The sequence below is a fragment of the Stegodyphus dumicola genome, chromosome X1 (assembly GCF_044657685.1).
Source record: "Stegodyphus dumicola isolate Sdum_Otavi_A_Nest chromosome X1, ASM4465768v1".
Taxonomy (NCBI): domain Eukaryota; kingdom Metazoa; phylum Arthropoda; class Arachnida; order Araneae; family Eresidae; genus Stegodyphus; species Stegodyphus dumicola.
In genome coordinates, this window is record NC_140780.1 from 198,362,362 (window position 1) to 198,389,259 (window position 26,898).

The 26,898-nt window shown below is 30.3% G+C and overlaps 1 protein-coding gene across 1 annotated transcript; it reads right to left on the reverse strand.

Annotated features, from left to right (window-relative positions):
• Positions 1–138: 138 nt before the first annotated feature.
• On the reverse strand, positions 139–26,306 carry LOC118191840 (homeobox protein Hox-B9a-like). The gene is made up of 3 exons (XM_035362693.2): positions 25,853–26,306; positions 24,650–25,422; positions 139–3,780 (listed from the first exon to the last, which is right to left on the reverse strand). Exons 1-3 carry the CDS (start codon positions 25,864–25,866, stop codon positions 3,452–3,454), a joined length of 1,116 nt encoding a protein of 371 aa, XP_035218584.1. The 5' UTR covers positions 25,867–26,306; the 3' UTR covers positions 139–3,451.
• Between the last annotated feature and the right edge of the window lie 592 nt (positions 26,307–26,898).

A 26,898-nucleotide genomic window follows, 5' to 3' on the forward strand; every position in this document is an offset into this window, starting at 1 on the left:
GTGAAACTAATATGATATAAGAGAGTTTTTACTAAAAACATCAAATTCCAAGGCATTATGAACAGTCTGTAAATTTTAATTTACTTTCTTATTTGTAAACTAATGTGTAGATGTATATAAAGGTAACAAATATCACGCTTTATTCACAGATCAACTTTTATTTCCTTACTTCACAACACAGAAATATCACATTTAATTCGTGATATAAGTATTTACATTTATATGGATGTTTATACAAAAAATGAAAATTTCAGCTTTTAATGTAACCAACTCAGCTTAAAATATTTTATCATTTGCTGAAAACTCCTTCACAGCTTCTAAAAATGTCTGTTATATGTACTAAACAAGATAATTTTCATTGCACGATATATCAAAGAATATAGCAATTTTTGAAGCACTCGATAACAACAGTAGAAATATTTTTACATAATAATTAAAAATTGAAAGTATAAATCTCATTATAGGATTATGTAAAATAATTTTTATCAAAAAGGCATTCCGTTTACTTCTCACATAAACCATAGATTGCACAATAGACTGCAAGCAGTTCTGAATGATAAGAAAGCTTTTTGAGAAAATATGAAAATTATTTAAAGTCAGGTTCTCTTTGTAGAATACACAGAATTCTAAATGCTTCTTTCCAACATGCCAATATTAAACTATTGTTTGATTTTCTAAATACCCTTATATAGCTATATAACACAAAATTGTACGTTTCAGGTAGTTATTACCCGTTTATGGCCTAAAACATAAATCAAGGAATTAAATTAATTACATTTCTTTGTAATGAAGGTAAAATTTACCAAGTGTACACAAGTTCTCAGTCAAAAAATAAAAGTTAGCCTATAGCCTATATGCAGCACTAAAATGCACAAGAATGCGTAATCATTAGAGAAATATTGAAACCGAAAAAAAAAATTCTAATGTTTTCCATATTATTATCATTCAAAACTGTTGCAGAAAACAAAGTACGATTGCCAGCAGCCCAGAGTGTAAATTTTATACACTTATACATATAAACAAAACAAAGCGTATAGTTATATACACATACATACATAACGTATATATATGTGCGTATAATAATATATACATAAATATGTACAACATATGTTTATGTATATGCACATATAATATGTTATATATGTGTGTGTATATATATATAGCAAAATAATGAGAAATATTTCTTATTTCTCTGGAGTTATAACATTTGTTTAGTCATAATTTTTTGCAGCTAATTACAATTTTTCAGAACTTTCAATTCAATTAAATTTCCTTAATCTATCTGTAATTTTACAAATGCATTTTAACAAATAATTTTTTATCATTCTTATAATTTTAAAAATACTATGGAAAATCTTTACCCATAAAATCAAATTTTCTAATTAATGACGTAATTAAATAATAACACATTTATTCTGCATTGTACGTTAGCTAAAACATTGCTTCAAAATTCCTAATTAAATATATTATGGATATTGAAATTCCACCTTAAAAGCGTATTATTATAATTGCAATGAAACTTTTCACAGCGACCGCTTCCCATAGAGTACCTCTCAGAAAGTGATAAATGCTTCCGAGACCGTAAATTAGCATCAGTAGTGAACATCGCCGATAGACATGATCTCCAAGGCAATCACCTCCCCAGAGGATTAAAATCATCAGAAACCAGATATTCTTAGGGAAGTTTCACTGCATTTGAAAGCTCTCACCAAGAATTTTAACTGTTCTTTTTCACACAAAATTTTCTTATTGCATGTATTTGCAAAGGTATAGAAAGAGTTCCTGTCCCGAAAATAATTTAGTATTCAGTTAGTGATTTAATAATCTATTTTTTAAACAGGGAAGAAAGCTTCTCTTTTCTTACATTCCTTACTTTATACTCTAATTTATAATAGTTTATGATTTATACCTGAACTATGTAAAAAACGAAATAACAAATAACTGTATTTTTGTGCTTTACTTTAAAATGGTGCTTTTCAAACTAAGACGACGATGGAAATAGCCTTATTCCTTTATAATGACAATTTTAAGTTATTAGATTATGACGAATTTACACTGAATTAAGTACTAAAAATGGGCTCTTACTTTATGATAAGCCAGCAGACATGATTTACTTTTGTACCTTGAATTATTACTAATAATTCATACTGTTTAAGAACGGAATATGAAATACCATTTTGCAACTTAAATTTAAAAAATTTCACTTTTTCAGTATTAGCTGCATTACTTCATTAATCTTCTCTTAAACTTCTTCTCACAGCTAAAGAAACTTTAATAATCAATATAATCTTATTAATTATATCATATTTATCAAATGTGTTTTATATTTTATTTATACTTTATCCAAATTTTTATTTTCCTCTACCTAAATGTAGATTAATAAAGACAGTCTTCTTAAGTGTACATTACCTCATTCATTCTTTGCGTTTAGTATTTTATGTAGAACCTATAAATTTGGTGATTCTTAAAGCAAAGCAAGTACAAATTCTATTCAAGGCTTACAGATTTTAAAATCTAAATGGCACTAGAAAAATAGGATATTCAATATTTCTCACATTTGCGAATGCTTCGTGTAACATAAAACTAATTCCTACTTACAGCAGCTGTCTTAAGCAAAAATCATGCTTCTGTGATAAAAAGTATGCTGTAAGTAAGAGCATTATTCTTTTGAGGCGCTTTGACAACTCAGCATTTACCATGAAAACTTAATTTTGAACTTCATGGCCAAAACTGAAACTTTTGTAACTTCACAGATAAAAGTAAAAAAAAAAAAAAAAAAGTCGTAATTTAATGCAACACGAAGGCTTGAAAACAAATAAATAATATTATCGTCCATTCGAATTGACGAGTCGAAAATAGCGATTATTTTCAACACATATTTTTTATACAATTAATGTTATTTCATTTATACACCAAAGATGAAAATTCTAAATGTTCTCTTCCATCACTTCTCTATTCCCTGAAGAAATGTAAATTCTGAAACTATAAATTTCATTCCCAGAGTTTATTTCATGGACATGTATGGCATTCAATAGTAACACATTTATTCACAATATCCTCAATTTCAAATTGTAAACGCTAATCACCTCCGTTTCGTCTTTTAGTATTAATCATAAAATGATTATGATGGCAGTTCCGAATGATAATTGGAAAGATTGCGATCCCATTAGTGTCTACCTGGACAAAGTAACTTCTAGAGTATTATTTTCCTGAATTAGTCCTAACTTAACAATAATTTTAAGTATAATAAATAAGATGGTTGAAGAAATAAAATGCAAAATAGGCGATGTATGAAATAAAATATTTAACTTAATAAATTAAATTAATTTTTTTACCAGTTTCTTAAGGAAAGAGGTTCCTTTGCCCAGAAGTTCATAGGAAAGCAATTTCCTCTGTACTATTTAATTGCACCGCAGAAGTTTTTTTATTACATACTGCTTTCAGGTGCGCATTAAGCGCTAAGTTTGGCTGCAGCATTATGCTGTTGACTATTACTGCTGCTGTTGGCTGTATTTGTGTTATTTTGGTTATTTTCTGCATTCCGCTGACTTGTCTTTTTACTTTTCATTCTCCTATTCTGGAACCAAATTTTGACTTGGCGTTCAGTGAGGTTCAAATTTCGAGCCAACTCCCACCTTTTTTGCTTCGAAACGTAGGCGTTGAAGAGGAACTCTTTTTCTAATTCAAGTGTCTGAAACTTTGAATATGGCTTCCGTTTCTTTCGCACAGTTACGGTTCCTGTCCATTCCAAAGGATTAGTTGTGGTCATCGGCTCACCTCCTAAGAAAGAAGAAAAAGAATATTTATAAATCTTCTTTTATATTTTGTAGTCTGTTTAAGCAAATTAATTTAGACAGTTTTTAAATGTGAATGAAATGCATTTAAAATGTATGAGTACACATACTCTGATTTATAATCCTATGAAAATTTACAACAAAAATCGTATAAATTACTGCACTGATCGTAATACGACATGACTTCACATATGAGACAGTAATGAAATTTGAAGGAATTTTATATCGAAACAAATCTTGCATATAAAATCACCTTACAGATCATGCATGAGATAAAGATATGTTCTTGTTGAAGGATGAGTAATAAATTATTTAAACATATATCATCATATTTTTGTTGTTCATATAACAAAGAGAAATTGCATAAGAAAAAACTGTAGGTAAACTTTAGATAGCTTTCATTTCATTTCATTTATTAGTCCCTATGTGCTCATAAATTTCATCTATAAAGTCACTTAAAATCAGGTAAATCGTTTTGAATCACCCTGTATATTTTAAATATTAGTTTTGCATAACAGACGCATACTTTTATTAGAAAGTAATCATAAAGGAAGAAATGTCGTCTTATATTCGACCTAATATAGTAATTTAATTTACAATTTGCAGACTCTTCAGACTCCGTACCATTAAATTTGGGTGTTAATTTGAAAGCGATAAACAGAAGAATGGCTAACCTTGCAACCCTGAGAACAGCCGTCGCTGTCACTTTTGTTTGATTCGGGCAAACAATTTTAAAACCCCACACCCCAGTTTTTTATTTTATTTATTATTATTTTTTTACATTTGCATAATTTGAAAGCAGTTAATTTACCAATGCCGTAATTGTAATTCGAGCTTCCCTTGAAATTTTTTTATCTAATGGAGCTTTCTAAATGATATGTTGCTGCAAGATAAAATACTGTAAAAGTGTTCGAACAAACGATTACCTTAATATTGCTTTCACGATAATTTCATAAACAGCCTGGACAGTTTAACAACAGCCTGGACAACCTTGTTTTTTATTGTGAAATTTAATTATTTCGAGAGTTTTCTTTTCATTAAGATCTACTAAAACATGCAAATTTAGGGTCATGATAACATTAATGTCTTTCTCCTTCTTAAATGATACACTACTAATGTAAGTACTGGCAGTTTCTTTCTTATACACATCTTCGATGTCAATAATGTCCTATCAGATTTTCAAATTCTCCGGAATTTTTCTTTAAACGGTATTCACATTTTCTGCTAGATTTGCTTTATACAATTTAGCAATTCTTTTGTATTTACGCTTTGAAAAAATTTATCATCCATCATATCATGTCCTAGATCTAGGTTATTCTGTAAATCCTACTCTATGTGTTCCTTTTATTTTCGTTCTCTATGTTTAGGGTTACTTTCTTCAAAGATAGCAAAAGCAATTTTAATATATGCATTTTATTCCTTAATCAGCGCTGATTCGAAATTTTTAATTGAATTTTTATTCCTAATTTGAAATGATAAAAATAGTCATTGGATATTACGTTCTACGAAGAAATAATGGCATAGCTCGACAAGTTTCGTAATAGTACATTGCAAACACAACACTCAACAAAATATCAGCAGAATTGAACCATTTACAGTAAAAATGACGGAAAAGTAATTTAGACTAATATCCTCAAAAAGAGTTTCAAATAAAAAAAGAGTAAAATGAAATAAAAAGATGAATTCAGCGTTACGTTTGAGATACGCAGCCATTAAAAAATATCGCCAGCTTTTGGAATTGGGCATGATATCGAAATCACCCCACTATATGATCTAGTTAAAATTGACTATAGAATTCTTTCACATTAATACAGAATATAACAAGTTTGACTGTGCACGTTTGGTATAAATTGATTGAAAAGTCACTTAAAATTGTTGAAATCCAAAAAAAAAAAAAAAAGAAATTCGAAAGACACAAAGGCAAAAATGTGCTTCGATAGCAAAATGACATCAGTACATTCTAGTCTTAAGCGACTGAGTTTAGAAAACGTGAATTAAAACGTATTTCACGGCTGCAAGCATGACAAAAAGAAAACGTGGGCACTTCTAAGAATGCTCAGTAGAAGTAAATGAACAAGCTGTGCTTGAGAATGTAGCAAGAGTACAATCAGAGGGAAACATTCTTTTTTCTTTAAACTGAGCAAATAAAAATATTTAAGACCTAACAAGTAGGCCCCCGATTCTCTAACGAATCGAATAAGCGAACTTGTGAAATTAGCTACGGTATGAATTGCATGTGAATGAGAATGAAGGAGTTAAAAAGTAGCGAATAAATCCAACTTTAAACGTGTATTTACATTTTGAGACTTGGAGATAAGTAAACGAAAATTAAACGATAGTGATAAATTATTTAATCGTTTTTTTACAGCCTAATTCAAACTTTGCGCAACAAAGAGCTGTAAAGCTAATTAATTAACCGCCTAAACGGGAAAGTGGTTAGTGACTCTGGCTACCGTACTGAAGGGCTCGGGTTCGAATCCCGAAGAAGGCATGTATGTAATTTTTCCGTCTCTTCACTGACAGGCAATAGTGGCCCTTCTAATAGGTGCCTCTCATAATGAAGAGACCACTGCTTCCGGCCTTAGTAGCATAGGCCGATTCCTATGAGATGCCTTAGAGTTCAACATTAGAAGAAAAATTTAACAAAACAATTCAATTCATGAAATTAATCAAAACTCTGTATACTATGTTTTGTGTAAAAGCATTGCTAAACATTAATAAACTTTGATCAACTGAGAGCGCCTACGAAACATACATTTTTTTTTCCTCTTCGAATTTTTGAATGTAAGATATGGGAAATAGGTTTATGTAGATTTCGATTGAAAAAATATTTGATAACAGAAATGGATCTTAATCAATTAGCATACATTTAGAGTAAAATGCTAGCCAGATATTCCTTAACTGTTAGATAGATATAATATTGTTTAATAATCAATAATAATGCATTGAAATAAAAATTACCTAATGAACTTAAATTTGGATAATTGTTTTAAAATCAGTGTCGAGAGGATAAAATAAACGTCATTTATGAAACCAATGTTCAATTTGTTTCTTAATTTCGATCTGGAAACCGATCTATGAAAAATAATGAATCTATACCGAATTTTTATATTTTTATATAAATTTTGGTGCAACAAAGCTCTCAAATGCCTTTGCTTCTAATTACTCTCATATGTGCTTAAATCCAATTTTCATGAGACGAAAAGAATTTAATCTATTATTGGACGTTTTCTGTAATTATTCTCCTCCGTACTTCCTTCAGAATTAGGAATGTGATGAAGCACTCGAGAACTATTTTCCTATGGGGGGAGATGCCCTCTTGCAAAATTTTCATTTTCCCATTTCTGTAACAATTTATCTTTTTTGCAACAATGGCACTCGCCTAAGCAGTATGAAGCCTCTTAAATAGTGTGAAATAACATGTCTTTAAAAAGTTTATTTTCAAGCAAAATAATTTAATTTCTTCTGCTTAAACAAAATGTCTTAACGGATGAAAAATGACAGTGTGATTTAAATAACAGGGTATTTTGTTAAAGAAATCTTAACGAATGATTAATTTAAACTAAATAAATTAATTTTATTTTTCATATTAGCCATGCATGGAAAAGAAAAAAATAAAACTTATTAATTCATGTAAAAGAAGTGAGAGTAGAGCTTCTGCTGAGTGAAGAGTAAGTTACCAATATATTTGGAAAATAATTGAAATTCTGCCCTTAACTCATAAAACAGGATAATTCTATTTCCGTGATATTTGAAGATTAATAATACCTACACACTATAACGTTTTACTGATTTCAGTTGTGTAATTTATATTTATTTTTAGATCATAAGACAATTTTAAAGAATCCATCTTTCTTTCACTTGCTACTTGTCAGCAACAACACAATGTTCTCTGTGACAGAATATGCTTCAAAAAATTAATAATAATTTCTAATCGATCCTTTGGGAAGTGATGTGTAACTAGAATACTCAAGTTTAATTTACAGACAGCCCCTCAGAAAGCAATCCACTGCCGTAATGGGCAGTGAGGAGCTCTCTTTTGCCACTTCCTGCAATCCAGAAGAAACTGTTTATGATTTAAGACCGAAGGGGCTTTTGGAAATCGCCTCCAAATTGAAATCAGAAGTCACTAATAGCAGCAGTACATAATGTTGATCGCTACAGCTAACGCGATTAGTCTAATTACTGAACCTATGAACGGGCATGAATCGTTATTAGATACTTTCCACAAATGTGAGACCGAGGCTGAAGCCATAAGAAGAGGGAAATCGTGCCTTTTTAGTTAATAATTTCCTACTTTAACAAATTTGCGTGTTGTTACACGCGCTGGCAATAAAGATTTGTAACAATTTTCTCTCTAAATGAAAAAATGTTTCAAAAATGAAACTTCCAATAATTTTTTTTTTCTTTTATTGAGCAAACAATCATGAAATAATCTTATAATCGAGCACACAATTTTAAATTTGCATATTGTAACAGGGCACTCTTTCTTTCGAATTAACTTAAAACCAAAAATATACATGATTTAGACATCTTTATATTGTAATAAACTCGTAAAAGTCGCGATATTTAAAAATTGTAATAAAGCATAAAATGGAAAGAAAAACAATCTGTGATAACTGTAATTTTATGGATTTATATATAAATAACTGCTTAAGAAAAACGAAAAAATTCTGGGTCATATTTTTCTTTTAAATGAAATGAAATTATTGATCATTCCTATCAGTTTATTATTTATCGATATAACTGGAGTTAAGCTAATCAATCCTAAATTAACAGCCAAAAAGCAACGTTGAAATATAATCTTCAAGTTCGATGATATTAAAAAGCTTCAGACGGATTAAATAATTGCAACAGGAAAGTTTAGCTTGTTTTTTTTGGGGGGGGGGAGGAACTCCATACTTCTAAATAGCTGATGTGGATGGCAATAAATACTTTCCAAGAAATAATAAATTAAATTACTTTTCTTTGTCGTATTGTTGGATTACTCGAGTACAATTGGTCAAATTCTGTCAAATGAATAATATACAATCTTTAAAAAGTTAAAGTTACTCCGTGTTTATGTATGTGTGCATTACACACCTTATTTATCCTATTTTACAGCAAAACTTACTTTCTGGGAGCAAAATGGGCTTTTTCTCGAAAGTCTTAACTTACGAATAGTTCATAGTTATTGTTAGCTTTCTACTCAAATAAGTCACAGGCACACACACACACACACACAAAAAAAAAAAAAAAAAAAAAAAAAAAAGACAAGATGTGAGCCAAAAATTAAACTGAATTGCTAATGTACTCCTTCTAATTTGTTCAGGAAATGAAATTTCTGAAGTAATTTCTAATATATTTCTTGAAAAATTAAAAATATAACAAAAAGATTCTTAAGATGTTTGAAACTTCCCGTTATTATTTTCTATTGGACTTTCCAGAAAACTTGGAGCCATATATAATTTTTAGATATTAAAGTATTCTATATTAAAGTTTTATACTTTCGTCACTGCCTGAGCTCATCATAGTTGTTTAAAAAATAGATTCCCATATTTTCTTCTTACTTTTCAATAATTTAAAAAAATTCTGGATCAGAAGTTTTTCTGGATAACAACTATAATTCAGAGACCTAGAAAATCTTTTAAAAGATTTTTGCTTTATAAATTAAACATATTACTGTTAGAGTCCCCAGAACATATGATTAATTTTACATTCAAAGCTGTAAATATGCTTTTTACTCCATGTCCAATTTATTTTCTAGTCTATCTTAATCATTTTAAATAATTATTTAGATATATTGATATTTGTCATCAAGACAAATAGCTCAGCAAATTTTTTAAAGGAAACTAAAATGAAATCTTTAAATATAAAATAATCTTAAACTAATTAACAAGAAGTTTTGTTATTATTAAAAAATTCAAAATTTCTGGTGACCAAGTTTTGAATATTATGCAAAATGTCTTGATTTTGAATACATATGCAAAATGTCTGTCAAAGCTTTGAATATAAATGCAAATGAGTCTTAAAAAAAAAGATTTCTAAGTGCGTGCTGCATGTTCTCACGTGCATCAGTTTAACTTAGTTTGTGTAAAACTAACTATAAGAGTACACATCTTTGCAAATTTATAATAAAATTCAGCAGTGGTTCTAAATAGAATCATAAAATTTAGGGTAATATAACTATACCATACAAATTATACGAATTTAACAACAAGCTTTTAAATTTGTAGCTATTATTTGGGAGAATTCATAATATGTACTTTATTAAACGTGTATCAAACGTTATATATTAAGATTTAATGACAGATTTTCCCTAATGAATTTGAATAGGTACTTATCTTTTTACGTCTAGAAATGCATAAATCATTGTTATTTAAGACATGCTTTTATCAGCGTAATAAATACGAAAATGCCTATTTAGCGCTTCCTACCGAATTTCGTTCAACAAAATGAATGCATTAAATGCAAATTCTCGTCAAGACCAGATACTAACTAAACTGTCTTCAGCCATTTTGTCTTTTAATATTTTGTTCTCCATTTCGCGTTATCTTGGAATTACTAATTTTATGCTTCGGTTTGTGACTGCCTAGTACAGCAAAAATCCTCATTCAAAAAGTATAAAGGAAATAAATAATTACTGTCTTTACATCTACAAAGGAAAATGCTTCGGAGCCTACAATACATTTTTTTCGCACACATTAATTTTAATTTTTATAATGTTATTGAAATAAGATAAGCATTAATATAGATATTCTTTAAAAGCATTGAATTTTTATAATTGTATTGAAATAAAATTACCATTTAATTTAGATCTCTTTTAAAAACACTTTAAAAGCACTGAAGTGCAATGTAGTCTTTTCTTCATTCTTTTCAAGGACACAGATGTGAACATGTAGTTAAGGCATTGACTCTCTGACCGCTAGAGCGTGATTCTGACTCTCAGATACAAGTATAGATGTCTGAAATATGTATTCTGTTTGGAAAACTTGTTTTTTATGGCTGAGCTGATAAATATGTAAACAAACTGAATTTTAACGATTCATGACGCAATATGTAATGTAGTTTTGAAAGTCAACTTTCTAGATTAATGCAACTATAGATTGCATTATTTTAAATGAAAATTTACTGTCCATCACTTAGCTCTAAACAGTTAATCTAAACAATTAATTACCTTGGAATGAAAAAATAATAATTATCTTAATATTCCAAATGATAAATAACCAACTATACGGAAATAATATGATTTTTGCAAAGCGCCTTTGAGTCGGAAAATTTATTGAAAGGAAAAAAACAAATCGTTATACTTATGCATAAAACGCTTTGCAGAAAAGTAGCACTATCTCGTTTCTATACAGGTTTAATACATAGAGGTAAACTACGAATATTTCTATTTTTTTTATTTCATCATTTTTATCTGCGAATATAGTTCAGCACTTGGATTTTCAGATGAATCAAGATTTCTTTGCGACAAAAAAATAAAAGAGCACATTTGACTTTTTCTAATGACTAATTCTGCTTTTTATTGTTCTTGTTAAACCCTTATTTCGCAATGATTAATATAGAAATAATTCTTCAGTCTCCTGCTGTAGGACTATCCTACTCTTAACAGTTGAACAAGTTCCCTAGCATCTATTATTCTGTAATTTTCTTCTACCTTCGTAAAACTTGAGCTTTAGCAAAATGGGTCCTTAAGAATTGCTTGAAGAGAATTTTAATCAAATAGAAATGGGATTACTAGGTCTTTGAAATATTTAAAACGACTCGAGCAGTTTTACATTTGTAACAGGGCTTTGTTGATTATTGCGTTACAAATGCCGAAAGAAACCCTTTCCATTCTAATAACTACTTAAATTTTCTGGTCACGATGCGTTTTTATGATACTAATTATTCGATTGTCAATCTGTAATACTAAAGTAGTAGGTAGCATTTTTCTACATTTCTCAGCACTTCGCCAAGCAAAATATCCAAAGCCTAAAATATTTATACAGACGCAGGTTATTCACTATTTTTCAAAAGTAAGTCGTTTAATACAAAATGACAGAAAATAAACAGAAAAACCGTTCAACCAGACATAACGGCTGTGCAATGTTCTAAATAATCATCATTTATTTCTTTTTCTCCCTAGATTAAACTATCTTTTAGTCATGAAATCCTATTAGTTTTCCACCTAAAATTTGAGGTGAGTTAAGTAAAAATGAATACTTTTACATAATTAAGTGTTTCAGAGATTTAGGGTAATTTATTCATTGCTACTAGTAAATAAAGAAGATGTGTTAAAGGAGTAGAACGTTTTACTATTTATCAAAGATTTTTTTTTTTTTTTTTTTTTTTTTTTTTTTTTTTTTTCCCCACAGAATTTTTACTTAGAATCAAACAAAATATCTTTGTGCTTTTGTGAACATAAGAACAACTATGATCACAATCCACAAATATAATCAGGAAACAGAAGCGTACAAACTCAATATTATCGAATTCGATGCAGGGAAACAAATAAACAAAGAAAGGAAAGGTTAGTAAATTTAATAAATTTTATTTAAAATTGAATGCTTATAAAAGAATTTCCTCGCAAAAGTTTCATGTGTAATACGTTAAGCAAACAGAAGTAACGTCAACAAACAAAAATAATTCTAAGGAATATGTTTCACAAATTTTCAAGGAGACGCGTCAAATGAACATTAATACTACATTCCCAGACAAATAAATTTGTAAATTATTAAATAAAACTTAATGATCAAACAACAGAAGTTGCCTCTTCCTCAATTTTATTTTAGACCAGACGGGTTGAAGTATAAATGAAATTATTACATATAATCCAGCTTAGTTTACGACGTTCAAAAACTTTTTTTTTCCAACGATTTATTGTTAGGCATATATTTTTTAATTCCATTTGACAGAAATCATTCCTCATGCATGTCCACAACACAAACCGCAATCAGACTGATAGTGAATATATTTACAAGTCTTCAAAATCATCAAGGATTTAAGGACAATCTTTAGTCTTATGTACGAAACGTTTCAAATGCCAGAAATCGTGAAAAAAAATAATTATTTACAATTCGCATATTAACTAATACCGCACAAATGCAAAATGAATAATTAACAACTCATATACTTCGTGTAATAGAGAAAGCGATGAAGTTAAAACCGAAAACAAAGTAATAATTTTATGATCCAGTATAATCGAAAATTTTTAATGCATTTTTCATTACTATCAAACTCATTTCATTTTGTTTTAATTGCTAAATCTATACAAACCATTTGAGCAATAAATAACCACTTGAGTTATTGCAATTAAATAACCATTTGATAGTTATTCAATCTCAGTAACCATAATATTATCATAATGGTTATTGCGTACCATAATGTTTAACAACACTTCCATAGTGGTTATTACCATTAAACAACCATTTAAGTTATTTAATTATTCGGATTCAATATTTAGAAAACAATTACTTTTTTCGGGGGGCGGGGAAATTTGGAGTGCTATAAAATGTTTTTCAACTACTGGCTCAAAGTACTGAATATGCATTTAATTAATGTTTTGACACTGTTGTAACAGTTTGTCATTCTTAAACAATGCGTTGTTACTCAATTTATTTAAGCAAAATTCAGTTTAGATTAGTGTTAAAGTAAAAAGCTATGAAATTTCAGAAAGGCAGGTACAAAGTACCTCTCTTTGAGAAGCAAAAAAATTCATTCCTCAAAGTATAAAAACATTAACATAGTATATTTTCTCTTTGGAAAAAAAATGGACATGTGTTCACAGAAACACGCAGAACTTGTCTTTAAAAAATAAAAGTGATATTTAATCTTAAACTGAATATTGCCTATTTTAAGATTGCTCCTTTTCAACGTTATTACTTATTTTGATATCTGTCGTTGTAAAAGTGCAGACTTCATAGCTCGATGAATTTTATTCTTCACCCAATTTCTTTGCAGTAGCTTGTATGCTTTGGCACAATCAACTAAGCCAAAATAAAAAGTAACAAACTTTACGACAGACTTATTATTAAATACTTGAAATCTGGGGATCCGTGTCTCGTGCTTGAAATCACTGAATGAATCCAATACACATTCGTATAAATTACAGTTTTATAAACAATTTTTCCTATTGAAAAGTTAGAGAATGACTGAAAATATTTATGAAAATAATTGGTGTTAGAAATTCTAAAGCTTTATTCTGACTGCTAAAATGTATGCAGTTTACTGTAAGCTAATAGCAATCACAGATCATTACTGGAATTTAACTGACGATTATACAAAATTTACTCTTTTCTCAAATTTTAATATATACCCATACATATATGTAGGTATATACATATAGAGAGAGATTCATGCATAACCACGTTATTTGTACAACACAACTCTAAATAAGATCCGCTACTAACATGTACGCGCGGAATTAGCCGTCATTCAGTTTTGCAGTGGCTAAAATTTAAATGCCTTTAAACTTGGTAAAAAAATATCAAAGCTTAAATATGCTCATTTCCCCTAAAAAAAGACTCCAAAGGAGACTTAATTTTATAATTATTATTAAAACTTAAGCAGCCTTAAGCTGAAATGTGATCCTGAGTAAGGTTGTCTCTTCGTCAAACACGAGCAAAGCTGTTACATATATATAATATATAATATATAATATATATATATATATCTTTCACTCATAACTATCATTCGAGCACTTAAGAACACCCACGTATAAAACTCTAAGTTCACTTTGGAGAAGTTAATCGACAAAAATTTTCCATACTGCCTCTGCAATTGTAAAGTCGAATTAGTTTATGATAGCTAAACACTTTTGATTTATAAGAAAAGAAACAATCATCGACGGGAAACTGTAAGGCACTGCAACTAAGCGGGCACGAATTTAATGCAATAACAGCCCTCCTGTAACAAAAAGAATAGCATTCAGTCGTTATTCTTTCGAAACTTGACGACACTATAGCAAACTGCCTCAAGAATGGAAAAGAAAAAAATTAGAGACAACAATTAATTCAAGGGCAAGACAGAATTGTCCAAATAACAGTGGACAGAGGAAAAGAAAAAACACCTGGAAAGATTCTTTTGCCCTTGGCTAGTCTCGGACTAACCCCGCACCATAGCCTAAGGTTTAAGCAATAAGTCTAAAGTTGAATTTCTTCTCAATTGCTTTGCCAATCGAGCAATGCATCGAGAAAAAGAACAGTTAAAGAGGGAATTTCTTTTCACTTGTCGAGCCTTGCGCGGAGCGGATGACATCAATTTCTCGTAAAGACGGGGGGGGGGGGGGGGATTCTCCTGTACGCCTACAGTCTTACTTCAAGCCATGATAGTTTTCTTTCGAATATTGTTCTCTCCTGATAAGTTACATTTAGTTCATGCGCCTTTTGGGTACTTAGCTGCTCCTTCCAGCAAAACATTTTCGAAACTGCTCTTGCCAGATTACTTCGATTCATATGACGGAGAAATTTATTCCTTAATGCTCACACATGGCATTGATATAAGACGACAGACATTAATATACAAAATATTCATGTTAAGCCGAACGACATACATCGCACCTATAAACAAACTAAGAGGAAGCAACGGTTACTAGATTTTTTGCATAATTTCCAGAGATACAAGTTAGTAGAAAAGGAAAAAATTAAACAGAAACCTGTTCATAAGCACAAAATTAACAAATATCAAATTGAAATTGCACTAGAGAAAAGTATAAACAACTAAACAATATCCCAAATGCCATTAAGGCAACAAAATTTACAGATGAAAATCTAAATGAGTGCTAAAAACAAATACAAAATAAATATCAAAAGGAAATGCAAATTAATTTTAAACACTGACTCTTCCACTGTACTTAGATTTTTTTTTAATATATAATTTCAGTTCTTATGATAAAATGGCGTAATTCGTCAATTTGCGGCCTTCGTTCGATTTCCATTATGACATTTCCCGATTCATTTTGATATTTGCTTTGTTCTGTCTCTATTTTTATGCTGTTTTTAATTTCTAATTGTAACCTTACTTGTTAGCTAAGACTTTTTTTTTTTAGTTTGCCATATTTTTGCTTTATTATTTGTTTATTTTATATCTTTGAAACTCTATTTTGGTGCATTTCTTGTTCATTTTTTTTTCAACTGTATGTATATATATATATAATTTCATAGTGATGTCTGAACGTAAATTAAGTATAAATTTAGCTTTTTCAAAAGCTTTTTGTAAAACAGCTTATGTGCTGTATTAGCGTCAACTCTTTAATAGTTGGAGCAAAATAGTCAGGGAAAGATGTGAATAGTTTATAAGATTTTCTGGGTATATATACATATATATATACATAGCACATAAGCACATAAGCTGTTTTACAAAAAGCTTTTGATTAAATTTCTTATTTGTTAAGCATATTTGTATAAACTTAAATACTAGAATAGAGAAATATTGTCTTTATATAACAGAGAAAGAAAAACCAATAGCTAATACAACAGAGATAGAATTAATTGGAAGTAATCAAGATAAATGAAACAGCTGATTATTTATATAACTATATAAGTCAATACTAATTATTTATATAATTATATAACGTTTGGCTATCCCAATATTAACACAACTGAAAAAATTATCACAGTTCAATTGAAAGCTTTTCTGCTAACATTATTATTATTATAGCACATTTGTATTTCAGAGATTAAGCACTGGCAAATGTAAATTATAAATATTGGTTTCCTTATTATTTCTAAGAAAGAGTAAGGCAATTGTCTGCTGAATATTTTTTCCCTAAGAAAAATAACTTTTAGATATTGGTTTTAGGATATAAAATTTAGCTGTGCAGAAATGTCGAACCAAAATATTGGAACATATTTCTAATAATAACAATAACTTAATTATTATGATATGATGGAAAAGTAAACTCTAGGGTAACAACTGCATTTTCATTTCTGCTGTAATTTTATATGACATACGTAATACCAATATTACTAATAACAACCGTATAAATATAAATTCATCACGGCAGACTCGATATAACTTAGATTCCCGAAATTCAGCAAATGCCTGACTACACTACAATGCCTTAATGCTCTAAATGTAAAAGTAATTACGAAAATAATTTTTTTAGCTTTAATTGTAATGATCTAAATCTCTAAAACTATTGCTCCTGAGTGAATCACAATTTCTCATCGTGTTTAATCTTCAATAATTTTTAATAGTACATTCTGGCTTGCTGCATAAAAATTCATTACTGATGTTCAGAAATGTATTACTGAATTATTTATCACTGGTATTTAAATATGCATTATAGCACTTTTCTTCATACTAATCCTATACTATTTAGTGAAATGTCATAACATGAACTTGATGTTTTGGGGTTTAACTGCCAATGGAAGTCTTCTATGTGTTTTTGAATTGTCTCCAAGTAAATAAATATTGGTAGCGTAGATACACGAAGGTGGTATATGTAGATTTTCAATAGTGCCACTGTTATAGCACTTTTCCTTACATGGTTTATGCATTTGTACAGACATAATGAAATAAAAATCTGGAATGCTTTCACAAGAAATATTGGGCCCCATGAAATAAAAATTCGCATAATTTAACAAATGGAATTCAATGTTTAATACATTCATTTGTTGAGCAGGATGAGTAGTTTACATTATGACCCTTAATCTAATCCAAATGTACAGATGTTTAAAATCTGGTTCAAGGTACCAGTTTCTTTTCAAATTTATGGCTTCAACCAGTAGAATTTCAATAAGAGCTTCTAAACTGGTCAAATAAATTACCAAAAAGAAGAAAAAAGACTCTTCAGATGAATTAGCAGAAACTGAAGTAAACACGACCTTTCTATTATAACACCATCCTCTGGACCAGAGTTTAACGTAAGAAAACAAAGAAATTTCTATTCCCTTCATAATGTTAGCGAAAGTATAATAAATAGTTCATCTTTCAGGCAGCTCTCCTCATTTTTTGCCCTGAGGTTATACGCAAACCTTGAATAACCACAAACTTATACATCAAAGGAAAAAAAAATTACACGCACGTATATATATCCTGACTTCGTGAACCTATGATCCGATCAGTGTTTGGGAAAAAATATTATTATTTTTTATTTCTATATTAAATTTTTATGGATAGATTTATTGCACTATATGGAAATGTAGGAACATAAGGAACTGCACAGCTTAAATAAAAGGAGATTTTTGGCTGTTGTTTTTGTGCGTGTGTGTTTAACCGCGTATCTTGTTTGATATTTTATCAGTAGCACAATTTTTACTGCTAACAGATTTAACACTTCTTATTATTTAATAAATTTAATGCATGAATTTTTCCATGTACTTAAAGGGGATTTTTACAATATGTTATGTTGTTTAATTCCTAATATTCAGCTCTGATATCACGACATTTAAATTCAAAACTTATGAATTAGTTGGGCACACATTACTCGCATTTCACAATCAAATATTCTGAAGCTTCAAATTAATTCCAACTGTAACTGTTAATTCTGTTGTTTATATTTCGTGTAAAATAACATGCAGTTGTTAGCAAAGCCACTGAAATGAATTTTAAATGATATGTAAAATTAAGTAAGGAAAAATAGCGTACATTTTCTCTGTATTGTTTAGAACCTGATGATTAAAATGAGAATATTCTCTCCAAATTTTCAGATCTTAATATACTCTAAAGTTAATTCGTAACTCTAGTTGGCTCTGAAAAAATTAATGCAGTTCTCTAATTTAAAATTATATCTACTTAAAATCCCCCCCCCCAAAAAAAAAGACATTTCGTAACCTACTTCACAGTAAGAAAGTAACCAATGAACTTTCTTCAATTTAGCTTAAATATGCAAATTGTATGGGAGAACGTAAAATAGGGTGAATATGGAAACGATTACTTTCAAAACGGCTTTAAATATTTAAATTAAAATTGTTTTACATTTATTATTGGCTGCTTCTATATTTTTATAACTTTTATTTTAATATTGAACATAACTTTGTATCTAATTTATCTCTCGGATTCCTTATTTTATTCGTATTTTCAAGCCAAAATTGCAGTCGACGAAATAAGTGAGTAATAATTTTCCTTACCTTACAAAATAATTTATGTATTCAGTGTCTTAAAAATACCAGATCTACCCATATCTAGAATATATGTAAGCATACAACTGTGCATAACTAGAACTGAAATCTTAAAATTTTTAGCTTAAGTTTCCTCAGTTTGTTTCGTTTATTTTTTCTTCAGTTTGCTTGGTTATGCTGTCAGGTTAGTTCGAGGGTCGAATTAAAATACGGTTTTTTCACACAATGTGGCCGACGTAATGTATGTGACTTGAATTTTTATGCATGATTTTAACGGTTGGTTTAATAGTATTTGTATCAGGAGTTATAAAAAAGTTATTGTAAAAATATACTATGTATCTTGTTCGAGATTTAATATCCGAGTAAACCAGCACAGACTAAGAGAGTTAAAACTCTAAATATTGTTAGTTCCTCAGCAAGAGTTCCTTCTTCTTTGGGAAAGCTCTATTAAACAAGTAAAATCAATTAGCATCCTGAGATTTCATTCAAGTACTGTTATTATTATTCCTCCATAAATTGCTATATTTTCCTTATAATTAGACTGTCTGAAACATTTCCAAGAAAACTTTCCTTCTGAGATAGACCTAAACCTTAAGTACTTGGCTGTAGTCTAAATGATTACTATTAATCAATCAATTAATAATCCATTTCAAAAGACCCCTTTTAGTGCCACGAGAGGAAAAAAAAGTGAAATCTCATAGATTTCTCTTTACATTTGAACTCTGTGATCAAAGGAACTTATAAGCAGAGTTTGCAGAGTTTATCTTTATAAGATCTTATAATCTTTATAAGATTTTCTGATATATATCTTTAGAAGATATATATATATAGTATTTGCAGAGTTTTTTTCCATGAGTTCAGTTAATTTAAAGTTCCATAAATTGCAAATAAATTGGAAGACCTTTTGCATAATAAATGTGATATAGTATACATGAAGCAAAGCAAAAGAGCTTTATGAGTGTTGTCTAGTAACAAGGGATATAAACGCTGATTTATGAATAATGCCTTATAATATGTAAAATAAAGCCCGAAGTTCAGTGTGTTTAGGAGTTATTCTTTGAATATAGCATGATAACTAAAAGTTTTGGAGTGTCATTTGTGAAAATTCCACTTATGATTCTCTTTCAAACGACTGCCAAGTAGAAGCTTTAGCGTAAAAATTATGAAAAGATATGAATATAATTTTTATTTAAATAAAAACACACTATAAAAACATTAATATGAAAAATAGTTTTAAAATACGCTGAATATCAAGTGCCTTCTTCGAAATTTTCTGCATATAACTATGCTGGATTATAGATAAGTCTTAATTTTGGCATTCGAATAGTAATTTAACAGATATTGTCACTCTCCTTCATATTTTGTTTTCCTAAAGTGTTCTTTCTCCGTAATTAATCTGTATGGAATTCACTTTCTTAAAGCCCTTTTTCTTTTTGTATTCATTAAAGTTTCTATTTCTTAGGTATTATATTTAAACCAATTTAAAGATGAAAGGTAGGTAAGCTGCCTCAAATATTAATATGCCAGCCTACAGACTATTTAATCAGAGCACATATAACTAGACACTGCTTTTAACTTTCTAAATATTCTGATAAATTTAAAATAAAGCCTCAATGTACCCTGTAATTAAATTACTGTGATCTTTTCTTCCTTTATTGATTTACTTAACTTTTCCCTTTCTGTTTAATCCTTTCCTATAATAAACATTATGCTTGAAAATATGCAATGACTCTTTTTTTTAATACCTCATAAGATTTGGTAACAAAGTTATGAAAACAGTATATTTTTCATTTACCGTGAAGAAAAAAAAAAAAAAATCATTGCCAAATTAAGATGCAACTTTTTGTTTTGGGGCTTTTATTCGGGACCAACTTCCGTAATAAAAACTCCATATTTTGAACTTTTAAATTCTAGTTGCCTTTAAGTCATAAGTGATTTTTGAATTCTTAACCATCCACAGCTTAGTGTATTAGATGGTTATAAAAATTATTTTGTTAAAAAGCTTCATTATCTCTTTTTCTCCCGCAATATTTTGAGTAATTAATCCACCGAAATGCACGTGATTCAGTTTGAAGCAACTGATTCCAACTATTAAAAATTTCTATTAGTTCACGCATTGCTCAAGCAGTAAATGCTATTAGTCCTTAAATGTAAATCTGTTGGTCCTTAAGTTTCCAATGACTGAATAATGCTTGGCATTTTTATCACTAAAATACATATACATAACTTGCAAACTGCATGCGCGCTCACGTAATATAGCAAACGTGTCATCAGCTCAAGCATAAATATTTCTAGCAATTTTTTCTGCTGACATAACAACTTCATTCATAGTGATACATATTTTACACTTAGATTAATTCTACAGTTTATTTTTTCTGCTACTAGAATATTCTCAGCAAGACATAAAACTGACTAAAGTTTTATGTCTTGCTGAAGACTTCCGGTAAAAAATACCTCAAGATTTCAAAAAGAAATCTTCCGGTGAAAAATACCTCATGTCCTTACTAAGAAGGCAGATTCGAAATGTCTTCGAATGTATCTTTGGTAAAAAATTTCCTCTATGCTTTAAAGCTAAAGATACCGGGAGATTCTAGTTTCCTTTCAACTAAAAGAGAAAGAAAGGGAATTTCTACTCAATTGACACGTAACTACCCTTCAAAGGAGGGGCACTCTCCCACCCCTTGCGGCAACTCTTAACAGACGCCTTAGGTTTCGACTTCAGACCACCCTGATAAAAAAATAGAACACAACGTCTCGACGATAAACAGGAGAGATTTTAGTAATAATTTACAATCATACATTCACACAGCCAGTTTCTTCACCAGCCTCTGTTATTACATAATAATGTCAGCGTTAAAAAATTACAATAAAATTATGTGTCCATAATTTTTTCTCTCCTGCCATTTGTATATTTTAAATGATTTTATTCCTATCAGTAACTGATAGCCCATTTTTAAAAATAAGGATCAGTTTATGCTAAAAAAAGTATCCATCGGTAACATTCTTTGAATTATTTGAATAAAATAAACATACGTAAATTTGTATTAATTAAATTTCTTATTAATTGAGGGTAAATTTTAACAGCAAAAATGGTGCATTAAAACAATTTTATTTTTATAATGGTAAATAAATGTCAAAAATTCAAATTTCTCTTGGCAATTTATTACTTTTAAAACGGTCTCTTCTGGTCTTTCAACTCTTTCCTTAAATTTGTAAGCAAAATATAGCAGTTGTATATTTTAAATGCTTTTATCACAGTAAGTCGCTTAAAAAGTGCTAAAACTGATGATTCGTTTATGTCAAAAAAAAAATCAATTCATCGATATTGTGACAGAGAATAAATTTAACCCGATTGTAATGCAATTCAAAAATAGAGCACTATTTTATGTATACACTGGGTGGTTAGTTTTTATCGATGTTTACTGAAATATTGCAATGAATCTATTAAATGCTCGCTCTACATAACAAAAATATAGGAGAGCTCAATGTACAACACATTTTTGGAGAATTCCTTTGCAATTCATGAACATATGAGAATTATTTCTATTACCTCTGTACCATAACATGCATTCGTTACTTAATTAGAAAACTAAATATTCAAGCGAAAAGATGTATGACTATGATATGTTACGCATCAGCACAATACTTATCTTAAAATGCTTAATCTGTAACGTCTAGTGGAGAACAAATGAATCTTAAAACCACAGATGAAATTCGTCAAGTAAGCATTTATTTATTATTAGAGTCGGTAAGACAGATTACAAAATACTTTGGAAGCACACTTCATTTTTCTCATATTCAGATTATGTCCAATAAAATGAATTCATATTAAAATTTTCAATTATAAATAATAATTCACTAAACGAATTTTACAGCGTATACGCTACATAAGCACTTCTTTCATTATATAAGGTATTCAACACATTTTATTGAAGTTATTTAGGAAGTAAAATACATTTTCTCCTTATTTCATTTTTTAGGGTTTTCATTTTATCAATGGAGGGTGCAATCGTATATCTGAGATTTTCCCGATTGATTTATAAATATGGGATGTATTAATTTAAAAAAAAAAAAAAAAAAGCTGTTAAAGTTACAGTTTCCAGGATATGCTCATTTGCTGTGGTTTATCTACGACTATGTAAAAATGTACAAGAGCATAACTCAACTTTTATATGCATAATAGATGCAATACATGTAAAGTTCGATTATAATAATTAAAATTTTAAATTGCTATCTTCGATATAAAAAATTGTTTTATATTGCAATTTGCTAAGTATAAAATCCATCTCCTATTGGCAAAAATGAAGCATCCTGATGTAAACTGTTCCAAATAATGCCACTAAGAATAGTACTTTTCTTTATAATCTCAAAACTAGAAGATTGCATTCTCTTATTATACAATGTACTTCATTTCTTATGCAATATAATTAAGAGAAAATATAAGCAAATATAATATTCACAAACCTGCATCTATAAAAGCTTCTAAAACCATTTTATTATCTTTTATTTCAAAAATTTTCTATTTCATTCGTAAACCAGAAGAAAATAAATAAACAAAGATGCCGGTAACTTTACACAAGACCATTCCTTTAAACCGGCATGCAGTCCGAGTTATGTTCTTCCATTCACGCATTTTACGACAAAAACTCATTATTATTCCCATTTTTATGACTACGGCTTTTCATGCGTTTATGGTTGGTTTTATTAAGCAATAGGTGGCTATTAAGTTTCAAATTATCGTCACTGTCACGTACTAAACGTTATTTGAAGACATTACACTTCCAATACTTCATTATATTAAATCATGCTTTCTGTCGGGTGACAAAGAGTTTAATCGAGCCGTAATAACAACTGTGTTATTGATAGTTTAATATGCTATGCGACTACACTTTTCACATAAAATGTGTCTTTGATTTTTGTATAACTTTAACGCTTGGATGCTTCGGTGAATCAATAAACGTTTTCTTTTCCGGAAACAAACCTTTCGCTTTCTTAACAGTAAAGTACCTAAAATTTTTATTTCTTAAAAATTAGATGCTTCTTCCACGATATTAATTTATGAATTTAAAACATAATTTAGCATACATGTACAGATACTGACAAATGCATATGTTATAAAAGTGATTTCTACCAAGGATATATATATATATATATATATATATATACTAATGTTAAAAATTGCGTAATCGTACAAAATAGTACGATGCTCATTTCTTTGCAATTCATCTAACATATTTAATGAAATACGAAGCAAATTTGGGACAAATTTCAAATAGCTTTGACATCATAATGACATAATTTACAGCTTCAGCATGGCATTATTTAATAGTAATTCTACATAGCAGAATAAAAATAGGCTACTACGAAAGAGTTACACAGAGAAAGTATTTTTCTACTTGAATTTTTAATATGGTAATATAATATTCAGCATGGCAACTTCTACTTGAAACCTCAAGTCCAAAATTCAGCTATTAAGTTCTAGTCATTCTTCACTAAAATAAAGAAGATGAACTTTCGGGAGGCATTTTAATGTCACCTGAAACTAATGTAATTAAAAACCTTCAGTAGCAGTTACATGAACAAACTGATAATTATTTAATGGAGTTTGAAGACTACTTATAATTTCTATGATTTGTATCCTTATCATGCAAAGAAGGATCCAACATTAATCTTTATCTTATTCTTTTTGTTTCAGTCTCTTTTATAAATAGATCATGAAATCTAAGTAGCCAGAATTTTCTTGTGATGCTATTTGCGATTGTAATTGTTATGAGTTTTTATGCAAAAAAAGTAAACAGAATCATAGAAATATATATACAATTGTCTTACCTGAGCTAGATTGGACGTAGGTAGTAGCGCAATGTACATCGGTGGGAAAACTCCGCAAGCCATAAGCATCTGTTTGTGGATAAACACTGTCCATAGAGCCAGGGACCCTGGGTCTGTCCTCGGCTGTGGGAAAATAGGACACAGGCTGTGGTGTATGAGGTTCCATATGTCCCGGATGGACCCTTGTGCCTGAATATGGTGAATAGTTACACCACGTTTGTGGTGCGAATGACTGGCATGTGTCCGTAGGTACTGGAGTGACTGTGCTGGGTCCAGCGTCATATGAGTTAGACCAGAATTTAATGGAAGAAGTCTGAGGTGGCTTTCTGTCAATCGCAGCATTGTAGTAGTAACCAGCCGCGGTAACACTATCGCGTACATTGCACAGGGGTTGATGATTATACTGGGGCACGTGGTGGGCGTCGACGAAAGCTGAATGACCGTCCGTGGAGTAAGTCGCACCCCAGCCGGGCTGTCCGTTGTGGCCTCCATGTCGGATGACCCCGGACGCCGCCGCCGATGGATCTCCACCACCGCAGTCCGTCGGGGCGTATGTGACGGCCAGGTTGCCGCTATTCGGAGTGAGTCGCTTGGCAGGGATGTGCAGAGGCTGCAGAGCCGAACCGTTATTGTTATTGCCGGCTTCTCCGCTGTTTCTACTGGTGTTGGATTCTTCGTACAGGCCGCTGCCACCGTTCATGGTCTCCCCGCCGCTCGGCAGCAGAGACGGCCGCGTTTCAGCCACCGTCTGGTATCCCTCTTCCTCGCTAAACCTAATGCATCATTGAAGAAGGGGAAAGAGAGGAAGAGGAAGGAGAAAAAAATCACGTGATCAGCAAACTGACCGGCAAGCACAAAAACAACACCACTTTTAGTGCATCGAAAAACCGAAATAATCCAGCACACATAAATTAAAGTTCACATGCTTGAACAATTTAAGTAATAATACTAATTTGATAGACTGCTACTCCAAAAATCTGATAATTTTGCATATACCCTTTTATTTTTAATCTATCTATAGATCTTCAAATAAATGCATTAAGTTTACATCATTAATATATTTACTAGCATTTTAATTTAATAATAGTTCAATTAAAGTATTATTTCTTCAAATTAGTATAAATCACTTCATTCAGAAAAGAACAGAAAAAGAAAAGATAAAAGAAAAAGTGCCTAGTCTAAGGGTAAAGACAATTCCCTCACCAATTTATTTTCATCTTCTTCTCTGGCTGAATCTTCTTTTCTCAGTTTAAGTTATAGACGAGTAGATTTCCAAACACTCTTTGCCTGCAGTTTATCCATGACGTCTGTTGCGCCATCAGTAGAAAAGACGAAAAGAGGGTGGAACTTGATCGCTTAAAGTATGATTTTACTAATCAATTTCTCTCTCATGTGTTTCGCAGTGTAACAATTGTTTATTTTTTAAGTTGTAAAAAGCACATTATAACCACTAAATGATATTATGTTCGAGTGCAGTTCTTGCTTCATGAGTTATCCAAAATGTTGCCGATTGCGAAGGCCAAATAGTAAAGAAGTGGCCCCATCCAGAGTTTCTCGCGCGTATTTACGTTGAAAGAGATTCTTGTATGAAAGCATCGCATGTATGGGGTTTCTAAGAGACTCTAGGCCGAGGAGGGGGGGTGCGCTCCAGAAAAAGGGGGAAGAGCTGGACTTTCGTTCGTTCTCGAGTCGCCGCGGCTCACCAAACAGAAGAAACGATAGGAGAAAGCGTTTCCGAGGGTTTTCATTGGCCGACCCATGTCATGTGACACAGCTGGCGTTGCTCGTGCCGGGGGAGGTAAATATTATTTGCTTTTGCGGAGTGTGTTGGGAGTCTGAGGTTTTAAGGCTCCAGATAGAGATTAATAGCGTAGCTACTTAGTAATCTGAAATCTTATGCTTTGAAGTTACTTTAACAGAAATTCAAGAACGGAAAGTTTAGTTCTTGAATATTAAAATTTTGAAAAAGATAAGTAAAAATGAATAATTAGATTTAAACCTTAGAATATATAAAAATATTATTATACTTACAGCCTATGAAATTGGTAAAGTTCTTTATTTCAAGCGTTTAATATCTGACATTCTACAGCAAATTTGAAGTTCTGATTGTTCCGTATACAGTGCTCAAGATTGCCTTCGGAATAACGAAAATAATACTTTTTTAAGTCCAATAATTTTTATGCATTATTTCTATTATTATTCTCTCGAAGAAATAACGTATTTTGAAAATTAATGCAGTTACTTTCCTG

Coding starts and splice junctions, on each gene's coding strand:
- LOC118191840 (XM_035362693.2), bottom strand. Junction 3,781..24,649: donor CTACGTCCAATCTAGCTCAG/GTAAGACAATTG, acceptor CTTCTTTCTTAG/GAGGTGAGCCGATGACCACA.